At 39.1% G+C, this 22565-nt stretch overlaps 1 protein-coding gene across 1 annotated transcript in view; it reads right to left on the reverse strand.

Moving 5' to 3' along the window:
• Window positions 1–21846, reverse strand: part of LOC6035483 (tyrosine-protein kinase Abl) — a 97969-nt gene extending 76123 nt beyond the window's left edge. Inside the window, 1 exon segment of the mRNA XM_038259017.1 lies at window positions 20666–21846. Within this exon segment, the coding sequence (XP_038114945.1) occupies window positions 20666–20876 (211 nt within the window). The 5' untranslated portion in view covers window positions 20877–21846.
• Window positions 21847–22565: the final 719 nt, after the last annotated feature.

The raw sequence follows: 22565 nt of genomic DNA on the forward strand, positions 1-22565 counted from the left end.
GTCACGTGGGTTTCACGTGATGGGCGAACTGAAAATCAGATAGACCACATCTGTGTCAGCCACAAGTGGAGAAGGAGTCTCCTTGATGTGAGGAATATGCGGAGCGCTGACATCGCATCCGACCATCATCTTCTCGTCGGCGAAATACGACTACGGGTAGCGCGTGTCGTACGGCAGGAGGAGAAAGTCGGCTGTAGGTTCAACGTGCAACGTTTGGCGAATCCCGAAGTGCACAGGGCTTTTGTCGGTGAGCTTTTAGCCCGAGCTTCGGATATCCCGGACAGCACTGTTGAGGAGGAATGGCAGTGCATCAAGGACGCCTTCATCGCTACAAGCGAGAATACTCTGGGGGTGCTGCGGACCCAGAGGAAGGAGTGGATCTCGGATGCCACCTGGGAGAAAATAGAGGAGAGGAAAAATGCAAAGGCAGCCATTGTGTGTGCGAGAACGAGAGCGACGAAGGCACGTACCCGCCAAGAGTACGCTAATCTGGAAAAGGCGGTTAAACGCTCTTGTAGGCGGGACAAGAGAGCCTGGACAGATTCCCTTGCCGACGAGGGAGAGAAAGCTGCCAACAATGGTGACATGCGCCTCCTCTATGACGTATCGCGACGCTTGTGTGGTGCCAGGACGAATACACAAATTCCGGTGAAAGACAGGAGCGGCCAGCTGATAACCGATCCAGCTGACCAGCTGAGACGATGGTTCGAGCATTTTGAGCAGCTGCTACAAGTCTCGAATCCACGTCCAACCGCTCAGTATCAACCGCCTAACGTGAGGCGTATCAACCGGGTGAATTCTAATCCACCTACGCTGAGAGAGATTGAGGAAGCTGTGAGGTGTATGAAGTCCGGAAAAGCGCCAGGGATAGACCGGATCACCGCAGAAATGCTCAAAGCTGACGCCCAACTGTCAGCTCGGATGCTGCATCGGCTATTTAGCAAAATCTGGGACACCGTGACATTTCCGGCCGACTGGATGCAGGGCATCTTGGTGAAGGTTCCCAAGAAGGGGATCTCGCCATCTGCGATAACTGGCGTGGCATCATGCTGCTGTGCATAATCCTGAAGGTTCTCTGCAAGGTGATCTTGTGCAGGATCAAGTCGAAGATAGACGAGACTCTTCGACGGCAGCAAGCAGGGTTCCGGAGTGGCCGGTCATGTGTGGATCACATTGTGACACTTCGTGTCATCCTCGAACAAGTCAACGAATTCCAGGATTCTCTTCACCTGGTGTTCGTCGATTATGAAAAAGCGTTCGATCGTCTCAACCACGAAAACCTTTGGGAAGCTCTTGGGCGCAAGGGCGTCCCAGAGAGGATTGTCAACCTCATCAAGGCGCAGTACGAAGCTTTCGTTTGCCGTGTTTTACACAACGGAGTTTTGTCTGACCCAATCCGGGTGGTAGCCGGGGTGAGGCAAGGATGTATCCTGTCACCTTTGCTATTTCTCATCGTCATCGATGAGGTGTTAGCTGGAGCGCTAGACCGTGTGCAAAACCGAGGGCTGCTGTGGCAGCCGATAAGAATGGAGCACCTCAACGACCTCGACTTTGCCGATGACATTGTGCTGTTCTCGCAGAGAGGAAACGACATGCAGAACAAGCTGGACGACCTAGCGGCGTGCTCCTCTGCGGCAGGTCTAAAAGTCAATGTCTCTAAGACCAAGTCGATGGCAGTGAACACGGAACGCGCACAAAGCTTCACTGTAGCTGGTGAACAAGTTGAGAAGGTCGACACTTTCCAGTACCTTGGTAGTCAGATTGCGCCTGATGGTGGCACCAAGATCGACATATCCACACGGATCAAGAAGGCCAGGGGTGCTTTTGCGGGTCTTCGCAACCTGTGGCGATCAAACCAAATCCGCTTGCGCACAAAATTACGGATCTTCAACTCGAACGTCAAGTCGGTGTTACTCTACGGGAGTGAGACTTGGTGCGTATCGAGCCAGAATACGTCGAAACTACAAGTCTTTGTGAACCGCTGCCTACGCAACATCATTCGTGCTTGGTGGCCCGACAACTGGGTGTCGAATTCAGAGTTGCACCGGCGGTGTCAGCAAAGGCCGATACACATCGAGATCCGGGAGCGGAAGTGGAGATGGGTTGGCCACACGCTACGGAAGGATGCGCACGAGATCTGCAGAGAAGCCCTAGATTGGAACCCGCAAGGACAACGTGGTCGGGGCAGACCAAGAGGCTCCTGGCGGAGAAGCCTCCACCAAGAAATCAGTGCTGTGGACGCTTCGTTGAGCTGGCGCCAAGTGAAGGCGAAAGCTGAGAACCGTCAACAGTGGAAATCCTTCAACGCGGCCCTATGCTCCACTGGGGAGCAGGACGCATAAGTAAGTAAGTAAGCTGTAAACAATAATATCAGCAATCTATGCTTCATTTTAGGACCCAATTATAGAACCTTAGAATTTTAGAATTACAGAACCTTAGAATTTTAGAATTTTAGAATGTTGCGTTTGAAAACTTGATGATTGTTTTCGCAAGAGTTTGCGTAAGTTTGATTGTAGATGAAGTGCTATGGGAAAAGTACATTGGTTTTGTTTTTGGAACAACATGCACAGATAGAAATCTTATTAGCAAATCCGTAAAATCTATGTTGACGACATCTCTCAAATCATTCACCGATGCCTCTGTGCTCTTGTTCTAAGCTTACTGATTTTCCTAGAGAGCACATTGGTATAGATAAAACGTTGTCGATTTAGAAAAAAGCATCTAAATCCAGAAAATTGTAAACGATTTCTTTCAAAACTTACAAGAATTCTATCCGTGTGTACAAACAATGTTCCATTTAAGTTTTAGATATTATTTTCAATTATTTCCTTTTTTATATATTTGATATAAGAATATTTTTCTTCCAAAATTTCTGGGGGGGCACAATGTATGGGCTGCCCCCCCAGCCAAATTTTAGGGGGGGCAAAAAGTACCGTGCCCCCCCAGAGTCGGCGCCCCTGTCCTCATTTTTCTCCCCCCAAAGTAACACAGAACGTGCCACTGAACTCAAGTCACTAGTGGCACGTTTTAGAGAGCTCCACTTCCCACGGCACTTTATTCGGAGTGTGTTGTATACAAAGTAAATACCTGAACTCTGCGAACCCTTGTCACCCGCTGCTGATGGCCACTCCGTGTGTCGCAACGATCCGTGAAAATCAGTAAATCTTCGAGCAACTGACCGGACTCATTTTCAAATTGAAGAAAATCTCCTCGAGGAAAAGTGGGGAACATTCCACGAGAAACAACAACGTGTAAACAATTAACTAAAGAGAGGCCATATATCTTTGGTCGTTTTCATCACCCACGTCGACGTCGTCTTCCCCAAGTCATGAAGAATAAACCATTTTCCCCCTGAAATTCGGAGCGGTGTGAACAAACTTTCCAACTCCGCGTAATGTTGCTCTTCAACACACAGACTGCGGTGCTGGGTGCGTTGTGGCGGCAGCTGACCGCACCGTATCACTGTTCAAACAGCGTTGACCTACGCCGGTTTTATCGATGTTCTTCCTCTCATTATCGGCTCGAATGTTATGGTTTGACAGAACATGGAAGTTACATAAAAATAAATTAAACATTTATAAGCTCCTGTTGAAAATGAAACAATATGCAAATCTGGTAAACCTCCTCAAACCACCGACTTGTTAATGCTGGAATTTGTATCTGATTGTTTTAATCGCCGACGTGCCCCCCGAGGTACGATGTTATCGAACATTTTGGTCAATCAAGCTAACGTACTGAATGCTACTGTGCTATTCTCTGACAATTTGGACAACGATTATACAAATAAGACATTTTTCATCAAATCGTTTCTGCCAGTTCCGAGATAATCGAGTGACAATTTATTTTATCATCATCTCACCACACACACAGATATTTGTTAAGAATTTGATTCTGAGTCGATAGTTATACGTGGAGGTGGGTCTAGGAGGTCAAATTAAGAAGTTCGTTTTTCGAGTGATTTTATAGAGCAATTCTTTGAGATTTCGGACATTCGTTTTTTTTTGTATTTTTTAATCCGACTTTTGTGGTGCTTTCGGTATGCCCAAAGAAGCCATTTTGCATCATCAAGAAAATATGATACTCGATAAATACATTTTGGTGATTTTTCATTTCACTTTTTGTCACTAAAACTTGATTTGCCAAAAAAAAAACACTATTTTTATTTTTTTTTATTTCCTTATATGTTTTAGGGGACATCAAATGCCAACTTTTCAGAAATTTCCAGGATGGGCAAAAAATCTTTGACCGAGTTATGATTTTTAGAATCAATACTGATTTTTTCAAAAAATCGAAATATTCCAGTATTCATTTTTTTAAATAAGTGCCCATGTTTGCCCACTCTTGATATTTTTTTGAAGAGGTGAGAAAATTCTCTATATTTTTCATTATTGAACTTTGTTGATACGACCCTTAGTTGCTGAGCCATCGCCATGCAAAGATTAAAAAACAGGAAAATTTACGTTTGCTAAGTCTCACCAAAGCAACCCACCATTTTCTAATGTCGATATCTCAGTAACTAATGGTCCAATTTTCAATGTTAAAATATGAAACACAAGCTTTTCCCGGCAAACTTCGTCCTGCCCTATTTTGGTTCGTTGCACTCCAAACATCTGTTGACCGATTCTTCGGCTCCTTTTCAAAAAAAAATCCAAGTTTTTTTCAGCGTTTTGGCTGTAGTGTCAAAATAAAAGAAGAAACCTTCCAATGTTATTACATATTTGGAAAGTTAATTGATTTTCCTACAAAGAAATATCATGCAGAATGAACCATATAGTACCTGTGCTTCCCCTGAAATAAAAATGTAGCGTGACGGGACAACATCGTAAAACTGGACTTTTGAAAGGCACACTACAAAAATCGCTACAGTTTTGCCAGATTGATTTTTAAAAACTTTTGCTCTTCTACACATTATCACAAATTAAAAAACGAATCTTTTGCTCCTTGAACTGAAAGAATTGGTTGAAATTTGAGTTTTTACCAGCCATTTCTTTTCGTGACGGGACAACGAAAGGAGCAGATGTATGAAAAAACTCCTCTCTCGTTCAATGGCTTGCAGACCACATTTGGTCAATATTCTTGGCTTTTAAGGTAAGAAAACGCTTTTCAAGCACATTGCAATTATTGCATCATAATAAAAATGATTTTTTTTCGTTTCGTTTTCGTTTTACGGAGCAAGGTGGGGGACGCGGCCTCAAGTCAGTCCAAGTCCGGTTTCTTGTGGAAAAAAGGGTAGTGGCCGAACTAGTATTGCATACCAAATGAACACCACCGGAAGATATAGGGGATCAGGAGGGGGAAGGTGAAAGAAAATTAGTGTAGGTGTGAGTAGTAAGAACTTGGATGACTTGAGCAGTTACGGTAATCTAAGTTTAACACTGAATAAAGAAAATCTGAAATTATGATTCAAAGTAAAAAGGCCCGGAAGAAATTATATTATTGATTAATTGAATAATAAAATGTAACTAATCGGAGATTTTTTACAAAAAAAAAATCAAATTTAAAAGGAATTTAAAAAAATACTGGATATCGAAAGATGAAAACCAACTTGTCTATAGAATGTAAATGTTGATGCATTTTTTTCTGGGCCTCGTCCTGTCGCGTCCGTCAGTATTCTTGTCGTACATTACAACTAGAAGCAGATCTGCCAATGAAATAGTACACTTCGACCAGTTCAACCAATCATTTACGGGAAACTAACATTTATCAACAACCTAAACTAAACTGTCTGAAAGTAACTTGAATCTCAAATTCCCGATTTTTTAATTGCAAAGCCAAACATTCCTTTACCTTGTTTTTAAACCAATAAACATAAACAAACAGTTCATACTTTACAAGTTGAACACTCGTTGTTTAGAAGACTAACTCGTGCCTTCCATTCCATTAGGGCACAGAAGCTCTGCAAGCAAGAGTGTATACCTTATGTAAACTATCATTTAAGTGAAAGGGACACACTCCTGCTCACCAAACCCATGCGCCCTTTTGAAATGTTAGGCTCCATTTGATCGTCAAAACTCCAGTAGATCCTCGATTCGCAACAATGGTCGATACAACCATAATCCGAGAACCGTTAGTTCAACAGATTAACGAACTTTGTCCGATATCATTTCATTATTGATTGATCGAGACGCTATGGCAACTTTGACAAATCATGAATGAAAATTAACTATTCTGGCTGTATTACTTGCCCCGCTGACTGCCTAACGTACTTCTGAAAATTGTTGTCTTTTAATCTAATTCCTAAAATTACTAAATGTAAAATAAACAAAGACCCAATTTTAATTTTAATTTGGAATTCGAATGCAAAACTATTTTTTTGAAAACTAAGTCCTAACCTAACTCCCACATTCGATAGGGGAAAAGTCACATATGTAGCGGTTTGTTGTACATTTGTGATATTTCCACTATCGGAGAACCTCTTGGTCTCGACGCCAGCTTAACTCACCAGCAGTCGCGTTAGTATTCATTGTACACACGTTGTAAGGACATTTTAAAAGTGTCCAAAATACGCGACTTCTAGATGGTTAAGCTAAAAGACATCGATAAGCCTTGGTGCTACGGCAAAGCGGGTTCTTTTCAGCATGGAACGATATCCATTGTGTTAATAAAATGGAAGTTTTAACAGTGTTTGGAACAATACAATTAAACCATCAATTTCATTACCACGACGGATCTATCCATACCCCTTGACAAAATGAGTACTATAACGATCTTTATAATACTCCTCTGGCAAGGCCCAAGGATAATAAAAATGATTTTTTTTCATATTAAAAATCACATTGAAAATTGAAAAATGTGACATTTTGGTGTAGCTTCGCTAAGAATCGGTCTGTTGTTCAATTTCTTTGTGTTTATGATTCAGGAATTGTCTCTATCTTTTTAATCTGTTATCCATACCTCAATGTTTTTTTATTCACTCATCGCTCTTTTTATCTATGTTCATTTTCGTTTTCTTTTTAAATTGAGATTCGTTTTCTTTTTTTCTCTGTCTTGTTTTTTAATTGATTTCCTTTTTTTTAGAATGATCAAACCTTTTTGAATTGACTTTTTGTTCTGATTTTCTCCTCTCTTTTAAGTTTTAAGTTTTAAGTGCCTGTGTGGATCAATCGGACCGCGCACTGGACTCACAATCCAGAGGTCGCCGGTTTGAATCCCGAGGCGGACGCAAAAAATTCTAAGGTATTCTGTGCCCTCTCCCCGTACCTTTCCTTCACACTTAGGAAACCCGCAAGGCGGAAAAAGAACGATACACGCCTGTGGATCCGTTGAGGAAACCTCAAGGTGTAGGAGGGCCTTATTATAAGGTGTTACGACGATTCTGTTCTGTTTGTTGTCATTTGTTAGTACTTTTTTTTTCTTTCATAAAGCTGTTTTGCTTTTTCAACCCTTTTTTTCAGGTGAATCTTTTATTTTACTTTTTTGTTCATTTTTCATAGGTTCCTTGTTTTGTTTTTTAGGAATAGTTTGTTGTGTTTTTTTCAATATCACACATTTTTTACATACTAAAACACTATTCGATTCTCCTTGAAAAAGAACCTGAAAGAGTTCAATTAAGGCCAAAGTTCCAAGTTGTTTGTTTTCTTACTGTCTAAATTATTGAGTTTGGTCTAAATTTCGTTATCGACCTTTTTTTGCATCTTTTTGTGTCCGTTTTCTAAACTTATTTTTCTTTTTTTTTTTTTTTGTTTAAAATGTAGCAATTCACACTATTACAAATAACATTTGCCACTCTTTTTTTCTGTCGTTTTTCAACCGATGTTATTATCTTTTGCATTGTCCTCATTTTATTCATCTTTTTTTTCTTTATTGTTCTTTCCATTTTTTCGATTCCTCTACAGAGCCTAAAATAAATGAAAATCTATTTAATTTTTTTAACTCTTTCTTAAATACTCACAACTAAATCATCAATTGCTTTTATATTTCCCAGACACTTTTGATTACTATTTTCTTCTTTACTCACTTCATAAAACACTAAACCTTTTGACATTTTATATGTTTGTCTTTGAAGTTATCTTGACGCCTCCTATGATCAAAAATGGTATTTTTGAACCGTTTCCCATACAAACGACAGGGGTTCCGGAATCGGTTCCAGAGTGGCCAAAGTGTCAATTTGTTAGCGTATAAACCTTCCTTGGACTTATACGAACCCAACGCAACAAAGAGCACCTCGATCCGACGTTCCGTGTTGAATTGATTCGCGTTCGAACAAAACCGTCGAAATTTTTTATATATATAGATTTGTGAAAGTTTCTGATTTTATCGAAAACAAATATTTTATTTTTTTTAAATTCTAGACTAACATTTTCAAAGGGCATAATATTGAAAGCACCTATTTTCAAAAAAGTTACCTGAAAATGGCTATAACTTGAAAACGGTGCACTTTATCAAAAATTCACTAAAGTACTTTTTGATTGCAAATTCGATTTTACATCGAAAAATGAAGTTGAAAAATTTTTGCGACCAATATTTCGATTTTTAAAAAAAATCAGTATTGATTCAAAAAACCATAACTCGGTCAAAGATTTTTTGCCCATTTTGGAATTTTCTGAAAAAGTTGGAATTTGATGTCCCCTGAAACATATCAGAAAATAAAAAAAAATAAAAATTGTGTTTTTTTTTTGAAAATCAAGTTTTAGTGACCAAAAGTGAAATTAAAAATCACCAAAAATGTTTTACTACAACTTTGCCGAATACACCAAATCGATCAAAAAATCCTTCCAAAGATACAGATTTTCGAATTTTAATAAATCATTTTTGTATGGACAGCTGCCAAATTTGTATGGAAAATTATATGGACAAACTAATGATGAAAAATTGCTTCTTTGGGTTTACCGGTAAAATACAAAAAATAAAATTAAAGAAAAAAGACCGATTTCGTAGAGAAATGATCTATAGACTTTCCTTATTGAGATGAAGAAGGTAAAAGGTATTGTGGTGTTCATCAATTTATCAGATTTTTGCTGAAAATTCGATTTGTTTTATAATTCTCGGATTAGTTTTCAAAAAGACATAAGAGCCATTGGTAAACAAAGCCCTTTTTGCATCGGTATTTGACTTACTTACGAAAAACCAATTTAAAAAATGTTTGAGATTGTTCATCTACACGTCCTTCAATCGCCCTAAACTTAAAACAAATGAAATATTGCTTCAATTTGGAGAAAAAGGAAAATTAGTGCCCGAGGTCACGGTGGCTCTTACGGCTTTTTGAAAACTCACCGGATGTACAATTGGCTGTATCCAAACCCTTTTTTTCCAAAACATGGTTAGGTTTTGCCAATCAACCTTCAGGAACCCCATTTCTCAAAACTGGACAAAAAAGGAACGACTTCATGAATCGTTTTATTTTTCGTTTTTCGTCTACCAGGCGGTGGACACAACATGACTGAGAGCATCTCCACCGGTGCGCACATAAATGAGTGACTATTTTGTTCACCCACAGCGCTACTATTTTAGTTTAGTCACCCTTCCCACACCGGTCGTTGATAAAACGGGTTGGTAAAATAGTCACTGCCAACCCCACCGGGGGTGAGTATCAGCTTATTTTGACGTTTCGAAATAAAATTTGTTTTAATTTATTGGCATGACCAATTTGCCAAAATCTTCAAAGCCAAAAGTAATTATTTCCAAAAAAAACTGGATTGGTAGTAACCTGGATTGGTCCGGGTTCCCCGGGGATTGTTCCGTTGGAGGGACATTGGCAGCACCGTAGGAATATGGGCAATTTTGGTGTCAAACTTCACGATTCTCAAAATCACATATGAAAATTACGAAAACTGACATTTTAAACGTACTGGCCGGAACCCGGATGGTTCCGGGTTTCCCGGGGGATGTTCCGTTGGAGGGACATTGGCGACTCCTATGAATATGGGCAATATTGGTGTTAAATTTCACGATTTGCAATATCACATATGAAAATTATGAAAATGGACTTTTCTAGTGGACCCGGATGGTTCAGGGTTCCCCGAGGAATGTTCCGGGTTCCCCGAGGGATGTTCCGTTAGAAGGACATTGGCCGCACCGTATCAATATGGACAATATTGGTGTCAAACTTCTCGATTCTCAAAATCACATATGAAAATGACGAAAACTGACATTTTAAACGGACTGGCCGGAACCCGGATGGTTCCGGGTTTCCCGGGGGATGTTCCGTTGGAGAGACATTGGCGGCTCCTATGAATATGGGCAAATTGGTGTTAAATTTCACGATTTGCAATATTACATATGAAAATTATTAAAATTGACATTTCTAGTGGACCCGGATGGTTCAGGGTTCCCCGAGGAATGTTCCGGGTTCCCCGAGGGATGTTCCGTTGGAAGGACATTGGCCGCACCGTATCAATATGGCCAATGTTGGTGTCAAACTTCACAATTTTCAAAATCACATGTGAAAATTACGAAAACTGACATTTTAAACAAACTGGCCGGAACCCGGATGGTTCCGGGTTCCCCGGAAGATGTTCCGTTGGAGGGACATTGGCGGCTACGATGAATATGGGCAATATTGGTGTTAAATTTCACGATTTTCAAAATCACATATGGAAATCACGAAAATGGACATTGTGAGTGGACTGGCCACAATCCAAATTGGTCCGGGTTCCCTCGGGGATGTTCCGTTGAGCGGACATTGGCGGCACCGTATGAATATGGGCAATATTGGTGTCAAAATTCACGATTTTCAATATCACATATAAAAATTACGAAAAAGAAAATTTTAAACGGACTGGCCACAACCCGAATCGGATGTTCCGTTGAGGGGACATTGGAGGCACCGTATAATATGGGCAATATTGGTGTCAAACTTCACGATTTTCAAAATCACATGTGAAAATTACGAAAATGAACATTTTTAACGAACTGGCCACAACCCGGATGGTTCTGGGTTCCCCGAGGAATGTTCCGTTGGAAAGTTATTGGCCGCACCGTATGAATATGGGTAATATTGGTGTCAAACTTTACAATTTTCAATATCACATGTGAAAATTACAAAAATGGACTTTTTGAGTGAACTGGCCACAACCCAGGTAGTTCCGAGTTCCCCGGGGGAAGTTATATATAATGGTGTCAAACTTCACGGTTTTCAAAATCACCTATCGAAATTACGAAAATGAACATATAAACACCCAAAGGAAAAATATATATCAAAATCTGCAACAGTGGTTTTGCTGCAGAAAATGTTACATTTTATAACAGTTTTTGCAGCAAGCTCATAGCTCATTTTTGCGCGCGTGTAAACATGCCAGCGATCTGCAGTTCTCATCAACACATATAATGCTGGCGCGTTCTCGAGCAAAACTAAAGAGAGAAGAATATGTTGGTGCTCCGTCCCTCACAATTCATCAAGCGTCCATGGCGCGATGGTAGCGTGTCGGATCAACAACCAAGTAGTTGATGGTTCAATTCTCGTTCTGTTAAGATTTTTTTTTCTGCAATACAATCAATCAGCTGTCGGTAACGTCGATAATTATCGGTAACGGGCAAAAATGTCATACCCCTATATCGCAGAAAATGCATGAGGACAGATTTCATGCAGATTCTGACATACTTCCATGCCGCCATGCATCACAATCATGCGACCGCCGGTTGGGTGAAGTTTATTCGTTGTTTCGTTGAAGGGACCTTATCTGCACAAATAAATAAATAACAAATATTGAAGTTGAAAAGATCCACAATCCACAATTTAAATTAATTCAAAAAATAAATTCCTTCAATGTCCCTTCAACGGAACATCGTCAGGGGAATCCGGAACCATCCGGGTTGTGGCCAGTCTGTTTAAAATGTAAATTTACGGAATTTTCATATGTGATATTGAAAATCGTGAATTTTGATACCAATATTGCCCATATTCATCGGTGTCGCCAATGTCCCTCCAACGGAACATCCCCCAGGGAATCCGGAACCATCCGGGTTGTGGCCAGTTCGTTGAAAATGTCCATTTTCGTAATTTTTACATATGATTTTGAAAATCGTGAAATTTGACACAAATTTTGCTCATATTTATACGATGCCACCAATGTCCGCTCAACGAAACATCCCCGGGGAAACCCAGACCAATTCGGATTGTGACCAGTCCACTCAAAATGTCCATTTTCGTAATTTTCACATGTGATTTTGAAAATTGTGAAGTTTGACACCAATATTGCCCATATTCATACGTTGCCGCCAATGTCCGCTTAACGGAACATCCTCGCGGGAACACGGAGCCATCCGGGTTGTGGCCAGTCCACTAAAAATGTCCATTTTCATAATTTTCACATGTGATTTTGAAAATCGTGAAGTTTGACACCAATATTACCCATATTCATACGGTGCCACCAATGTCCGCTCAACGGAACATCCCCGCGAGAATCCGGACCAATTCGGATCGTGGCCAGTCCACTAGAAAATTTCATTTTCGTAATTTTCATATGTGATTTTGAAAATCGTGAAATTTAACACCAATATTGCCCATATTCATCGGTGCCGCCATTGTCCCTCCAACGGAACATCCCCCAGGGAACCCGGAACCATCCGGGTTGTGGCCAGTTCGTTGAAAATGTCAATTTTCGTAATTTTCACATGTGATTTTGAAAATCGTGAAGTTTGACACCAATATTGCCCATATTCATATGGTGCCGCCAATGTCCGCACAACGGAACATCCCCGGGGGAACCCGGACCAATTCGAATTGTGGCCAGTCCACTCACAATGTACATTTTTGTGATTTCCATATGTGATTTTGAAAATCGTGAAATTTAACACCAATATTGCCCATATTCATAGGTACCGCCAATATCCTTTCAACGGAACATCCCCCGGGGAACCTGGGCCAATCCGGATTGTGGCCAGTACAATGAAAATGTCCATCATCAATGTCCAGTTCCATGGAACCATAAAAAGTCAATTCAAAAAAAAAAATCTTGATTCTCCTTTCACTTCAAGCAGATGTCAAATATTTGTGCGCGCTACTAGCGGGCGACTAAATTTGGTCACCCGCTGTTCACCCAGGGTCGAGCTGCTATTTTATGAGCGCGTTTATGAGCGCCCGGTGTGGGGAAGAGTGATGGTGGAGCGCTTCCAAATCCTTACTGCGCGCGCCCGGTGGAGATGGTCTGACAAAGCTGTCACCAAAGGGGGAACCCCTATTATTTTCAAACTCTCTCCATATTTTTTTGTTATACATTGTTCCCGACTTTCGGAAGTATCTTTTGTCGTCTAGTGCTGCCTGCCGACTACCCTGTAGCTATAGTTTTTTACTGTCATCACGTGTGTCTTTCCAGCACTTCTCAACAACTCTCGTGAAGAAAGTATTTTATTTTTAGCAAAATTGGGAAGGAAGCTCACCCCGAAACCATTCGAGCATGTCTCGGTTTCGTTTCGTCGTCAGTAAAAATAGCCAAAATGCTGATGAGCATTAGTGCAGAGATTATACGCGACCACGAGGCGATGATGACTGACTAGTGTGAGGATAATTTAGTCGCACGATAATCAATCAAATTTTATGTGCTTTCTAATTACCACAGTCGATGAGGAATGGGTGGATTTTTTTTTTCGTTTGGGCGTCGTTAATAATTAAGAATTTATTAGAAAGGATTTATTTTCGGTAGCACGTTGTTAAATATACCTAGTTATGCTGTTTATAGCTATATCAAAAAAGCTGTAAAAATATTTTCACTTCAACCCAGATGAGCGTCAATTTTACGACTTCTCGTTTAAAATACACCCAAATTACGTACGTATTACTGCTGCTGCATCACAAGCAATGCATTTTTTCTAAAAAGGGGCGAACGAACAAAACAAAGAAAAATATTTTTCTATTTTTCCGGGGAAAATCCCCGTTTTTGTCGTCACTCCCCCACCCAAAAATTCTCGAAAAAGTGCATAAAAGGCATTCGCAATCGATAATTGTGTACTCCGCGCCACAGCATCCAGCAGAGCGTTTGCATGTGTGTATGTGAGAGTTAGTCCTAGCACCAACTTCAACACGTTTTACTTGTATTGGTTTTGCTATTTGCTCGTAGGAGTAACAGTTGTTGTTGTTGTTGTTGTTACTGCTGTGAGTAAACGCAACGCAACACACCAAGTACCTTTGGTGCGATGATGCACCACACAGATGTGAATGAAAAAGTTTTGCCCATGCGAGGAACGACCGGCGTACAATCAGTCATGGTCGGGTCCTGTTCGGAGCATGCACAGACATGACTCGGCGTGAGGACTAAGAGACTGAGGGTGGAGGGAGCTACCAAACTTCAACTTTTCTTCGATGGTTCGAGGATGGTTGAGAGTGGAGTTGGTGTCATTCAATCTGGTATGAGGTCCGATAAGTTGGTTGAACTTGGTTGTACATCATAAAGTTTGGTATGGTTCAGTAACAAACTTTCAAAAAGGGCGATACCTGCCGTTTCGAGATAATGAACATTACAAATTTTGTATCTTTAATCAAATTCTTTTTCCACAAAAATGGATAAAAATTAAAAAAAAAAGTTTAAAGTTTAATAGAAAATAGCATTAATTTCTTCATACATAACAATTCAAATTATGTCTGGTATTTTTGCTATTAAAAATGGAGAAAAATAAATTACCCTCTTTTGAAAAACGTGCCTTAATTTTTGCTCTCCAGGGTTCGCCAACCAAAACAAAGGTAACTCCCGTCAGGTTACGGCACAAAACAGAAATAAACAAAGGTTTCGCCCACTGGTTGCACCGGAAGCAAAGCAAGAACGCCCCAGTAGCTGGACACCGAGTTGCGGCTGAGGACAATACGCAAAGGCCAGCAGAGCCAAGCAAGACCCCTACACAATCCCCCTTCCCTTCCCACGCCTTGTCTTTAACATCAATTCCTTCCCTACTAACCCCGAGTAGGCCGCGGGTAATCGGCTTCCCTCCCACTAACATTTACACACAAGATCCTCTGTAATTATTAAGCCAAATGTAATTACAAAAGCCGACTCGGTCCTAACCAGGTCCCAGTACCGAAAAGGACCTAATAAAAATAATTTTATGAGAAAAAAAAAAAGGTTTCGCCCATTTGTTTTTGTGTATATTTTTCAAATATTTAAGGATAAAAGTGCTTAAAAAAACTATTTAATCATTGTGAAACGTTATAATCAGTGATAAGACGCCTGATCAGTAATACATTTGCGATTTCAGTGCTGAAACTTTGGTCTAGAGCAGTGGTCCTCATCCAGCTGAACCTCGCGGCCCAGTTTAAAAAATTCCACAGTATTGAGGGCCACACGGGAAACACTTATAAAAACTATTAAAACTTTACTTTTGCACAACTTTGATTTCTAATTTTAAAATTTTGACAAAATATGCTTCTGCATCAATCTCATCTCATCCGTCTAATAAAATTAGCTATGCAAAAAAAAATCATTCAATTCGATACTTTCATTCTTTTAATTTTAAGTTATGTTAACAAACATTAAAGATTTTTGGAAAGTAATCTCTTTTTAGATAGAAACATTTAGCTTTTCTTCAAATATTTTTTTGACTAATTTGAATGAATTTTGAAACAAACATTGTCAGAATAAAATCTTATAAAGCACACCATTTTTCAATTCGATTTAAAATTACAGCATAGATTTTTTTTTTTTGCTAAACAATGAAAACGATGTTGTTCTTCAATAAATCAGCGTTTAGGCCGTTGCAAATATTTTTTAAAGTTTATGTCGCCCCCCCCCCCCCCCCCTTCAAAATTGGTCCAAAAAATCAGGGGGCAAAAAAATATTTTTTTCAAAAAACTTGAAAATTTCAATGGAAGTAGAGGTCTAATCAACTAAAAGCAATCAAAAATGCCTTTTTCTGCATTCATAATCATATTCAGCATTTTTGGTTTCGTTTAAAAATATTTTGAACTTTTATGAAACTACGAGGTACAGCACCGCAAAAACTTTTTTTTTCTCGCAAAAATAAAATTTTCGTCAATACTTAGAAATTTTGGAAACTTATGATTGCAAAACAACTGGACAGATGTGAAATGCATTTTAAAACCAATGATGATTTTTTTTCAGCAATCATTTCATTATTTTTAATCAAAGAAACAGAAACAAAAGAAAAATTCATGTGAATTTTTTTTCACATAATTTTTTTCGTATAATTAAGTTTTATGTGATAATATTGGTTCAAAATGAATATCCAATTCATTCATTGTAAACCCGATATTATTTCTATGGAATTTTAGGACAAGAAAGTACAAAAAAATGCATCAATTTGAATATGAGGATGAATTCTTTGGACCACTTGGGATCACCCGGCAAAATTTCAGAACCAGAAATTTTCCTATTAAAATTTTAAGTAATTTTTGATTACATTTTAATGAAATAACATTTTTAATTGACTGTCAAATGGCCCCCGATATTTGTGCTATTATATTTGTTTTAAATTCGATTTAATTGTGTTCTATTTTTAAAGGCAATTTGCATTTAAAAACAATTTACACAAGTTAGTAACGTTTCTGAGTGTAAATATTTATTTTGAAGCGAAATTTATATAAATATATATCAAAACAAAATAATCCTAATTTGTTTCCTAGACAATATTAATTATGATTTAGATTTTTTTTTATGACTGTAATTTGTATCTTCTGCTTGATAGATAGTTTTGATTCTAGATAAATAAAATTGATTCGAGATATTTTTCTTTGTATTTTTCTCTAAATTCGCCATTCATCAGATTATTTTTAATTTGTTTTATTTCTTTAATTATTTTTGTTTTAAAGGAAATAATGTCTTAAAAATGAAGTACTGTCGTGATTTAATAAATAATTTACATTCAGTGCTTTTAACTTTGACCATCGTTTTATCATACTTTCCCTTAACCTATGGTGCTCATATTTGGCCATGATTTGAATTTAATTTTTAAAATTGTCAGGCAATCCGAAGGATTCCACAGAACTAACCTGATTCTGAGAACTTTTGAATAATTTTTATGATATAGAGGACATTCCAAGCTAATGTTTTCAAATAAATAGAAGTTACTTTTTAATACAGATAGAATCTAGGGGAAATATACCTTTTCTAATCAAACATCTATCTTCGTTATACGGAGAGTTTAATGCTCGACTAAAACTCCAACAATACTATTTAGGCTATAAATTTAGCAGCAACAGCACCGCCTTAAGTAAACACGCAAATTTATGCCATTTACTGGCCAAAAAGGTCAAATTTAATGCACTTTTGATCATAATTCCTATTTTGCGAGACCATTTCTCCTCATTTTGGTGGCACACACACATCCACACGCAAGATGAGAGCTTAACTGCTTAACGAAATTCGCCATCATTATCTTTTCACTTGCGCTAACGTTTTCAAAGCGCTTAAAGATCTAAAATTGCTTCCAACTACCGGCAACATGTTCTTTTTCCCATTAGTTAGTCACTCACTTAAAAAATAATCCCGAAAAATGTAAATAATTTGCAAGCGCCATAAAAAAAAACAAACGCGCTAAGTCTTTTGACGTTTCAATTTTGACCACCCATTCCAATCGAAGGCTGAAGAAAACCGAGCGAGAAGCGAAGGCAAATAAAGAACAAAGGGTGGCCACCAACACCACCAGCAGCGCTTGTGGTGTTGCCAGGAAACTTTCTCTATAAATGCTACTTTTCGTGAGTGTTCGCTCAAAATTTCATCAATTTTGGCAGCACGAAGCAGACCCAAACGAGCGTTGGAAGAAAAAAAGAACTAAGCTGAAAATACAAAAATGGGCGTGGCCCAATGAACACGAATGATTAGAATGAGTTTTTGAAATATTTTTTTAAAATGCTTGTAAAAGGAATAGCATAACTTTTAATAAAAGTTAAAATAAACAGAAATGTTCACAAAAAGTTGCTCTACTCGTTGGTGTACTTGGTTTTACTGAATTTCAAGGAACATTCCAGATTATCCAGCATCATTCAAACAAGACCGCTTATTAGGCTTAAAATGGGTTTATTTCCCCTATGTTTTAACGAAGAACATGAGAGTTTTTAATTATATTTACTTCATTTAATTCGTTATACTATTAACGTATTATAAACCATCATTGAAAATGTGATAACGCATATTTAAGACTTCTCAAACCCTTCAAAATATTTTAGGTATTAAAATTTAATTTGGTTTCATATTTTTTGAATAAATTTATATTTTTTTATATTTTTTCTTTATGAAAGCAAACTTATTCATCATTTAGTCAACCTGATACGAGGAATCCTAAATGGGTCGGATTTAACAAGTTGAAGTCCAGCCCGCGGGCCACACAGAAGACCTTGGTAGGTTTTATGCAAAACTGATGAAACTTTGTTTGTTTACATCTGAGGGTATCGCTCTTTCGAAAAGTTGTAACTGAAAACTGAACTTAAAACGTTCTGAGAAACCCAAACAGAGTCAACCCTTTGATCTGTAGATTCGAAAATAAAATTTTGGGACGATGATTGCAAAAATGTCGATTGCATGGAATTTTATAAAATTTTGCGTTTATGACGGGTTGAAAAAAAATCAACGCGTTTTTTTATAAGTTTAAAATGCACATGGAACAAATTTATTATTGTGGGCAGAAAAGTTGTTCAAAAATACAATCTAAATAGAGAGCATTGAAAAATAATCGGCAGCTAAATTTTGTAGGAAATTCTACGTAAAATAAAGGTAAGGTAAGTTTTAATCGAACATTTGCTATACATTTTATAACATAATTTTTCTGAATCTTCAATACAATTTTTTATCTTTTTTATAGATCTTTTGAATATCTTTCTGAAAATAAATAATGGGATGTAAAATCTTGAATAAAAGTCATGTTGAGATAGTTCCGGATATAAGACAATATAAATTTTATGAAATAACTTATAAGTAAATATTTCCTTAAAATATCGTTTTCAATAAGACCCAAACCGATAAGGCTTGCAAAAGCTTGGTTGGCGCCAATAAGGACCATAAACGAGTAGGAATGTACTGATTAACAACACATTGGAATTTCTTTTATTTAATAATTTTGTATAAGATTCAAATAGGATCGAATGAGACCAAAAACGGTAAATCATCGTTTAGCCCGAATTGGAAGCAGTGTGAAAATTTTATTTCGCGCTGAAATTTGTCCAGTTTTAAATTTTGCGTCCTTATGAATAAGTGAAGGATTAACAAATAAGTTGTGGTCGAGTGATTTTAAACCTTTTCTCTGACAGAAAGGCAACAAATACCATTATTTCAAGAATTCGGGTTAAGACCAACTTTTAAAGAATCATTAGCACTTGATCTACCGGACCAAGTTTATAGTCTTCTTTGCGTAAAATTAAACAAATAATTCAAATTGTTCAAACAAAATAAAAAAAGTTGCAAAATTCCCGCACAACTTTGTTATGTGATGATCCAGTAACAATTTATAACGTTTGTTCGGGTTAGTTTTCAAAAGGTCGTAAGCGCCAGTTGTCCAAAATTGAGTTTTTGGCACGGTTGCACTCTTCTAACGCACTACTAATGATCTACTCGAGCAGAATTTCCAAAAAAATAAATTTAAACAAAAATATCGCCCACATATAAAAGGTCGAATGTGCTTTTCATACGGAGAAGTTACATTCGTCTTTGGTGATGCAAGGTCGTAAGTACTGATAATTTCAAAAATGTACTTACGCTCACAGAAAAAGGACGTAAGTTCAGTTTTAATTGCTTTATGATTATGCGCACATGAGTTTTTACGAAAAAAGATGAATATTTGTTATCCCGTTAAAAACATTGCGCTGATTATATGACTTAAAGGATGCGCGAAGAATATTTTCCAATTTGCCAGCCAGCAAAACCCAGTTTCAGTCATTTATTCCAAAAGAGACGGCTAGCTTCCCCCAAAATCATCATTTTGTGTGGCAGCCTAAACCAACACAAAATCAAGTTGCATAATCTGTTCAGGAACAAGCGATAATTACCGCATCCATCTTATCACGCATAAACGCCCTCTCAAAACTCCAGGAACCCCGAGTTCTTCAAGGTCCTATAGACCACTGAAGAAAAGATAAACAAATCAGTGGTAATTCGTCATTTTGTTCGCGCTCTCAGCTAGCGTATGAGCCAACGCGAGAGTGGGAGAGTAAAATCTGTCAGTTGGTCCTTTCTCCCCTGCGATGTTTTCTCCCAATCTCCTCCAAAAACACAAAACATCGACTGCCCTCTTTGCGGGGGGTGTTGAAACGATGTTCAAAATAATAATGTTTGATTTAAATGTGGTTTAGTCATAAAATAAATAAATTTTGCCAATGGTCGTATTGTCATTCTTACTCAAAAAAAGTCCCAAGTACAGGGACGTATGAAACAATTTGCTCATGTAAAAGGTCGAATCAACCTGGTGTGGTAAAACAAGGCTAAAACACACGTTAATTGTTAAAAATTTTAATTCACTTGATATGACAACCATAGCTTATAGTCAAAGCAACGATTTTGACTAAAAATATGCCCTTGAAACCCACTTACATATAAATAAGAATTTAAATAATGATGGAAAACTTGTTCATCGGTTTTCCCCCACTTGAGGGGTTTGGCTCTTACGACGTTTTGAAAACTAACCCGAGGTATGCATCTTTTCAGATTTTTAATTGCCTGTAACCTGCTATCACCAACCAGATTATCTTATCTATCTCCGTATCACCAATTCAACGATCATACCATATTGAAAACATTGGTTTCCAATTATCACTCTCCGTCTGATAAAAACGAAAACAACAACAATAACTCACCACTATGCTCCGTGAAGATGTTCGACCCGAGGATGCGCGAATCCTTCGGCACGCGCGGTTTATTCCTGCTGGACCGAATCGAGCTGCCGGCTCCGAGCGCCGAAACCGTCCCTCCTCCGCCTCCTCCGCTCAGCCCACCGATACTTCCTCCTCCCGTTCCGATGGTTCCTGCTCCGGCGCCCGAGCGTTCCTTCACCTGCTGGGCTCCCATTTCACGGTGTCGTTCGTGTCCCTGGTCAACGCCGGAAGTGACCCGTCAGCATGCCCGCCCCCGGCGCGGGTTGTTCCGCCCGACGATCACCGCTCTCCTCTCTCTCTCTGTGCGGTTCCGGATCTCTCGACTCTCGGTCGTCTCCGCAGACGTAGACGTTCTCTTCTCCGCTTTGGGGTTCAATGGTTGTGGCCACCGGCGGCCATGTTTCCCCGGCAAGGCCGTCACAAATTTTTCACTGCCAGCGCAAATCTCTCTTGCTCAGGTTCTGGCCCCCAAAACGCCCCAGCACTTTCTTCCTACAGGGTGCTTGCTGTACGCCACAATCTTCACTTCCTTTAATTAAATTTAGAAACTTTTTTTTCTTTCCTTCTTCTTGGCTTCTCCCTTTGACTTTTGGGTGCGGAACACACACACGTACACAGACACAAACGCACCGATACACAAACACAGACACAGCTAAAACATGAAATTCTTCGTTTTCTTGTTTCCTCCTCCTCCCTCCTTCAAGACCAGCAACTCTCGGCACTCTTGGACCAGTATCAAACACCCAATCTTCAGAGCTTCTAGTGCCACCCCCCTTCTCCACGAAAAACTCCACACAGCCTCCTTCGACCGCAACCGTGGCAGGTCCCGGAAACGCCGGAACAAACCTGGCCAGACGCCAGCCAACAAAAAAATCACTTCCCCCAACTCCTCCCGGTTTCAAGAACCAGATTTTTCACCGTCGCGCGACAAAAAAACAACCGATCCGGAACTCCCACTCCCCGAAGCACTCCGCTCGTGTCCCCGGAACCCGTACAAACCCCGACGGAACCGTTCCGGATTGGGGATGTGGGGGGAATAGAAAAAAGTTACACCGAAAAAAAAACTCTACTTTGAAACTCTTCACGGAATCGAAACGACGAGCGACGACGTCCTCTCGGCTGGCGTTCGGTTTGCAGACTCAAGCAAGAATCTGCTTCTTTCTTTTGGAATCGCTGACAAGGTTTGTGTAGGGGAGATCGAGGTTGGGTGGAATTTTGTTTTCGCCACTAGGTTCAGGTGTGGGCGATTTGACAGCTTTGACAGATGAAGGAGTGGTGGGGTGTTAACGCGGCTGAACAAGTCACAGATTTGAAGACGTAACACTTAGACGATACTTAACTAAAGTTTTTTAAACGCCCAATTGGGTACTAAAGCCCTATGTCAATTTTTATGTACAACGGTAAAAAACACGATTAAAAACCATTTCTGATCACTTTTTTTTCATTTTAACGCAATTTTTTTTTTGACAAGACCACATTTTTTCGATGGATCAACTATGGTCCCCTTGGAACGAGCTGTCAAGTAGGAGCTTTTCTGTCAAGAAGGACCGCGAGATAAGTTTTTCAAAATTGAAATAAAAATCCATTTTAAACTCTTTGTGGTCGAACAAAGGGTCATTGTTCTCAAAAAATAAGCTTTATCGCTGTAAACAATAATATCAGAAATCTAAGCTTCATTTTAGGACCCAATTAACCATCCAGCACTAAATAAAGCACCCCGTTATGCTATGCTACGTATGCAAGTCCTGGAAGACGACCGTGTCCATGTCAAGGCTTGTAAGAAGCTCGGGAAGAACCAGGGGGATGCTAAAGACCGCCATCTTGGGTGATTGAGATTGATAACGCGCGCAATCTGCGCACCGTGAAAACAAAAATAATTCTT

Source organism: Culex quinquefasciatus, chromosome 3 (genome assembly GCF_015732765.1).
Source record: "Culex quinquefasciatus strain JHB chromosome 3, VPISU_Cqui_1.0_pri_paternal, whole genome shotgun sequence".
Lineage (NCBI taxonomy): Eukaryota > Metazoa > Arthropoda > Insecta > Diptera > Culicidae > Culex > Culex quinquefasciatus.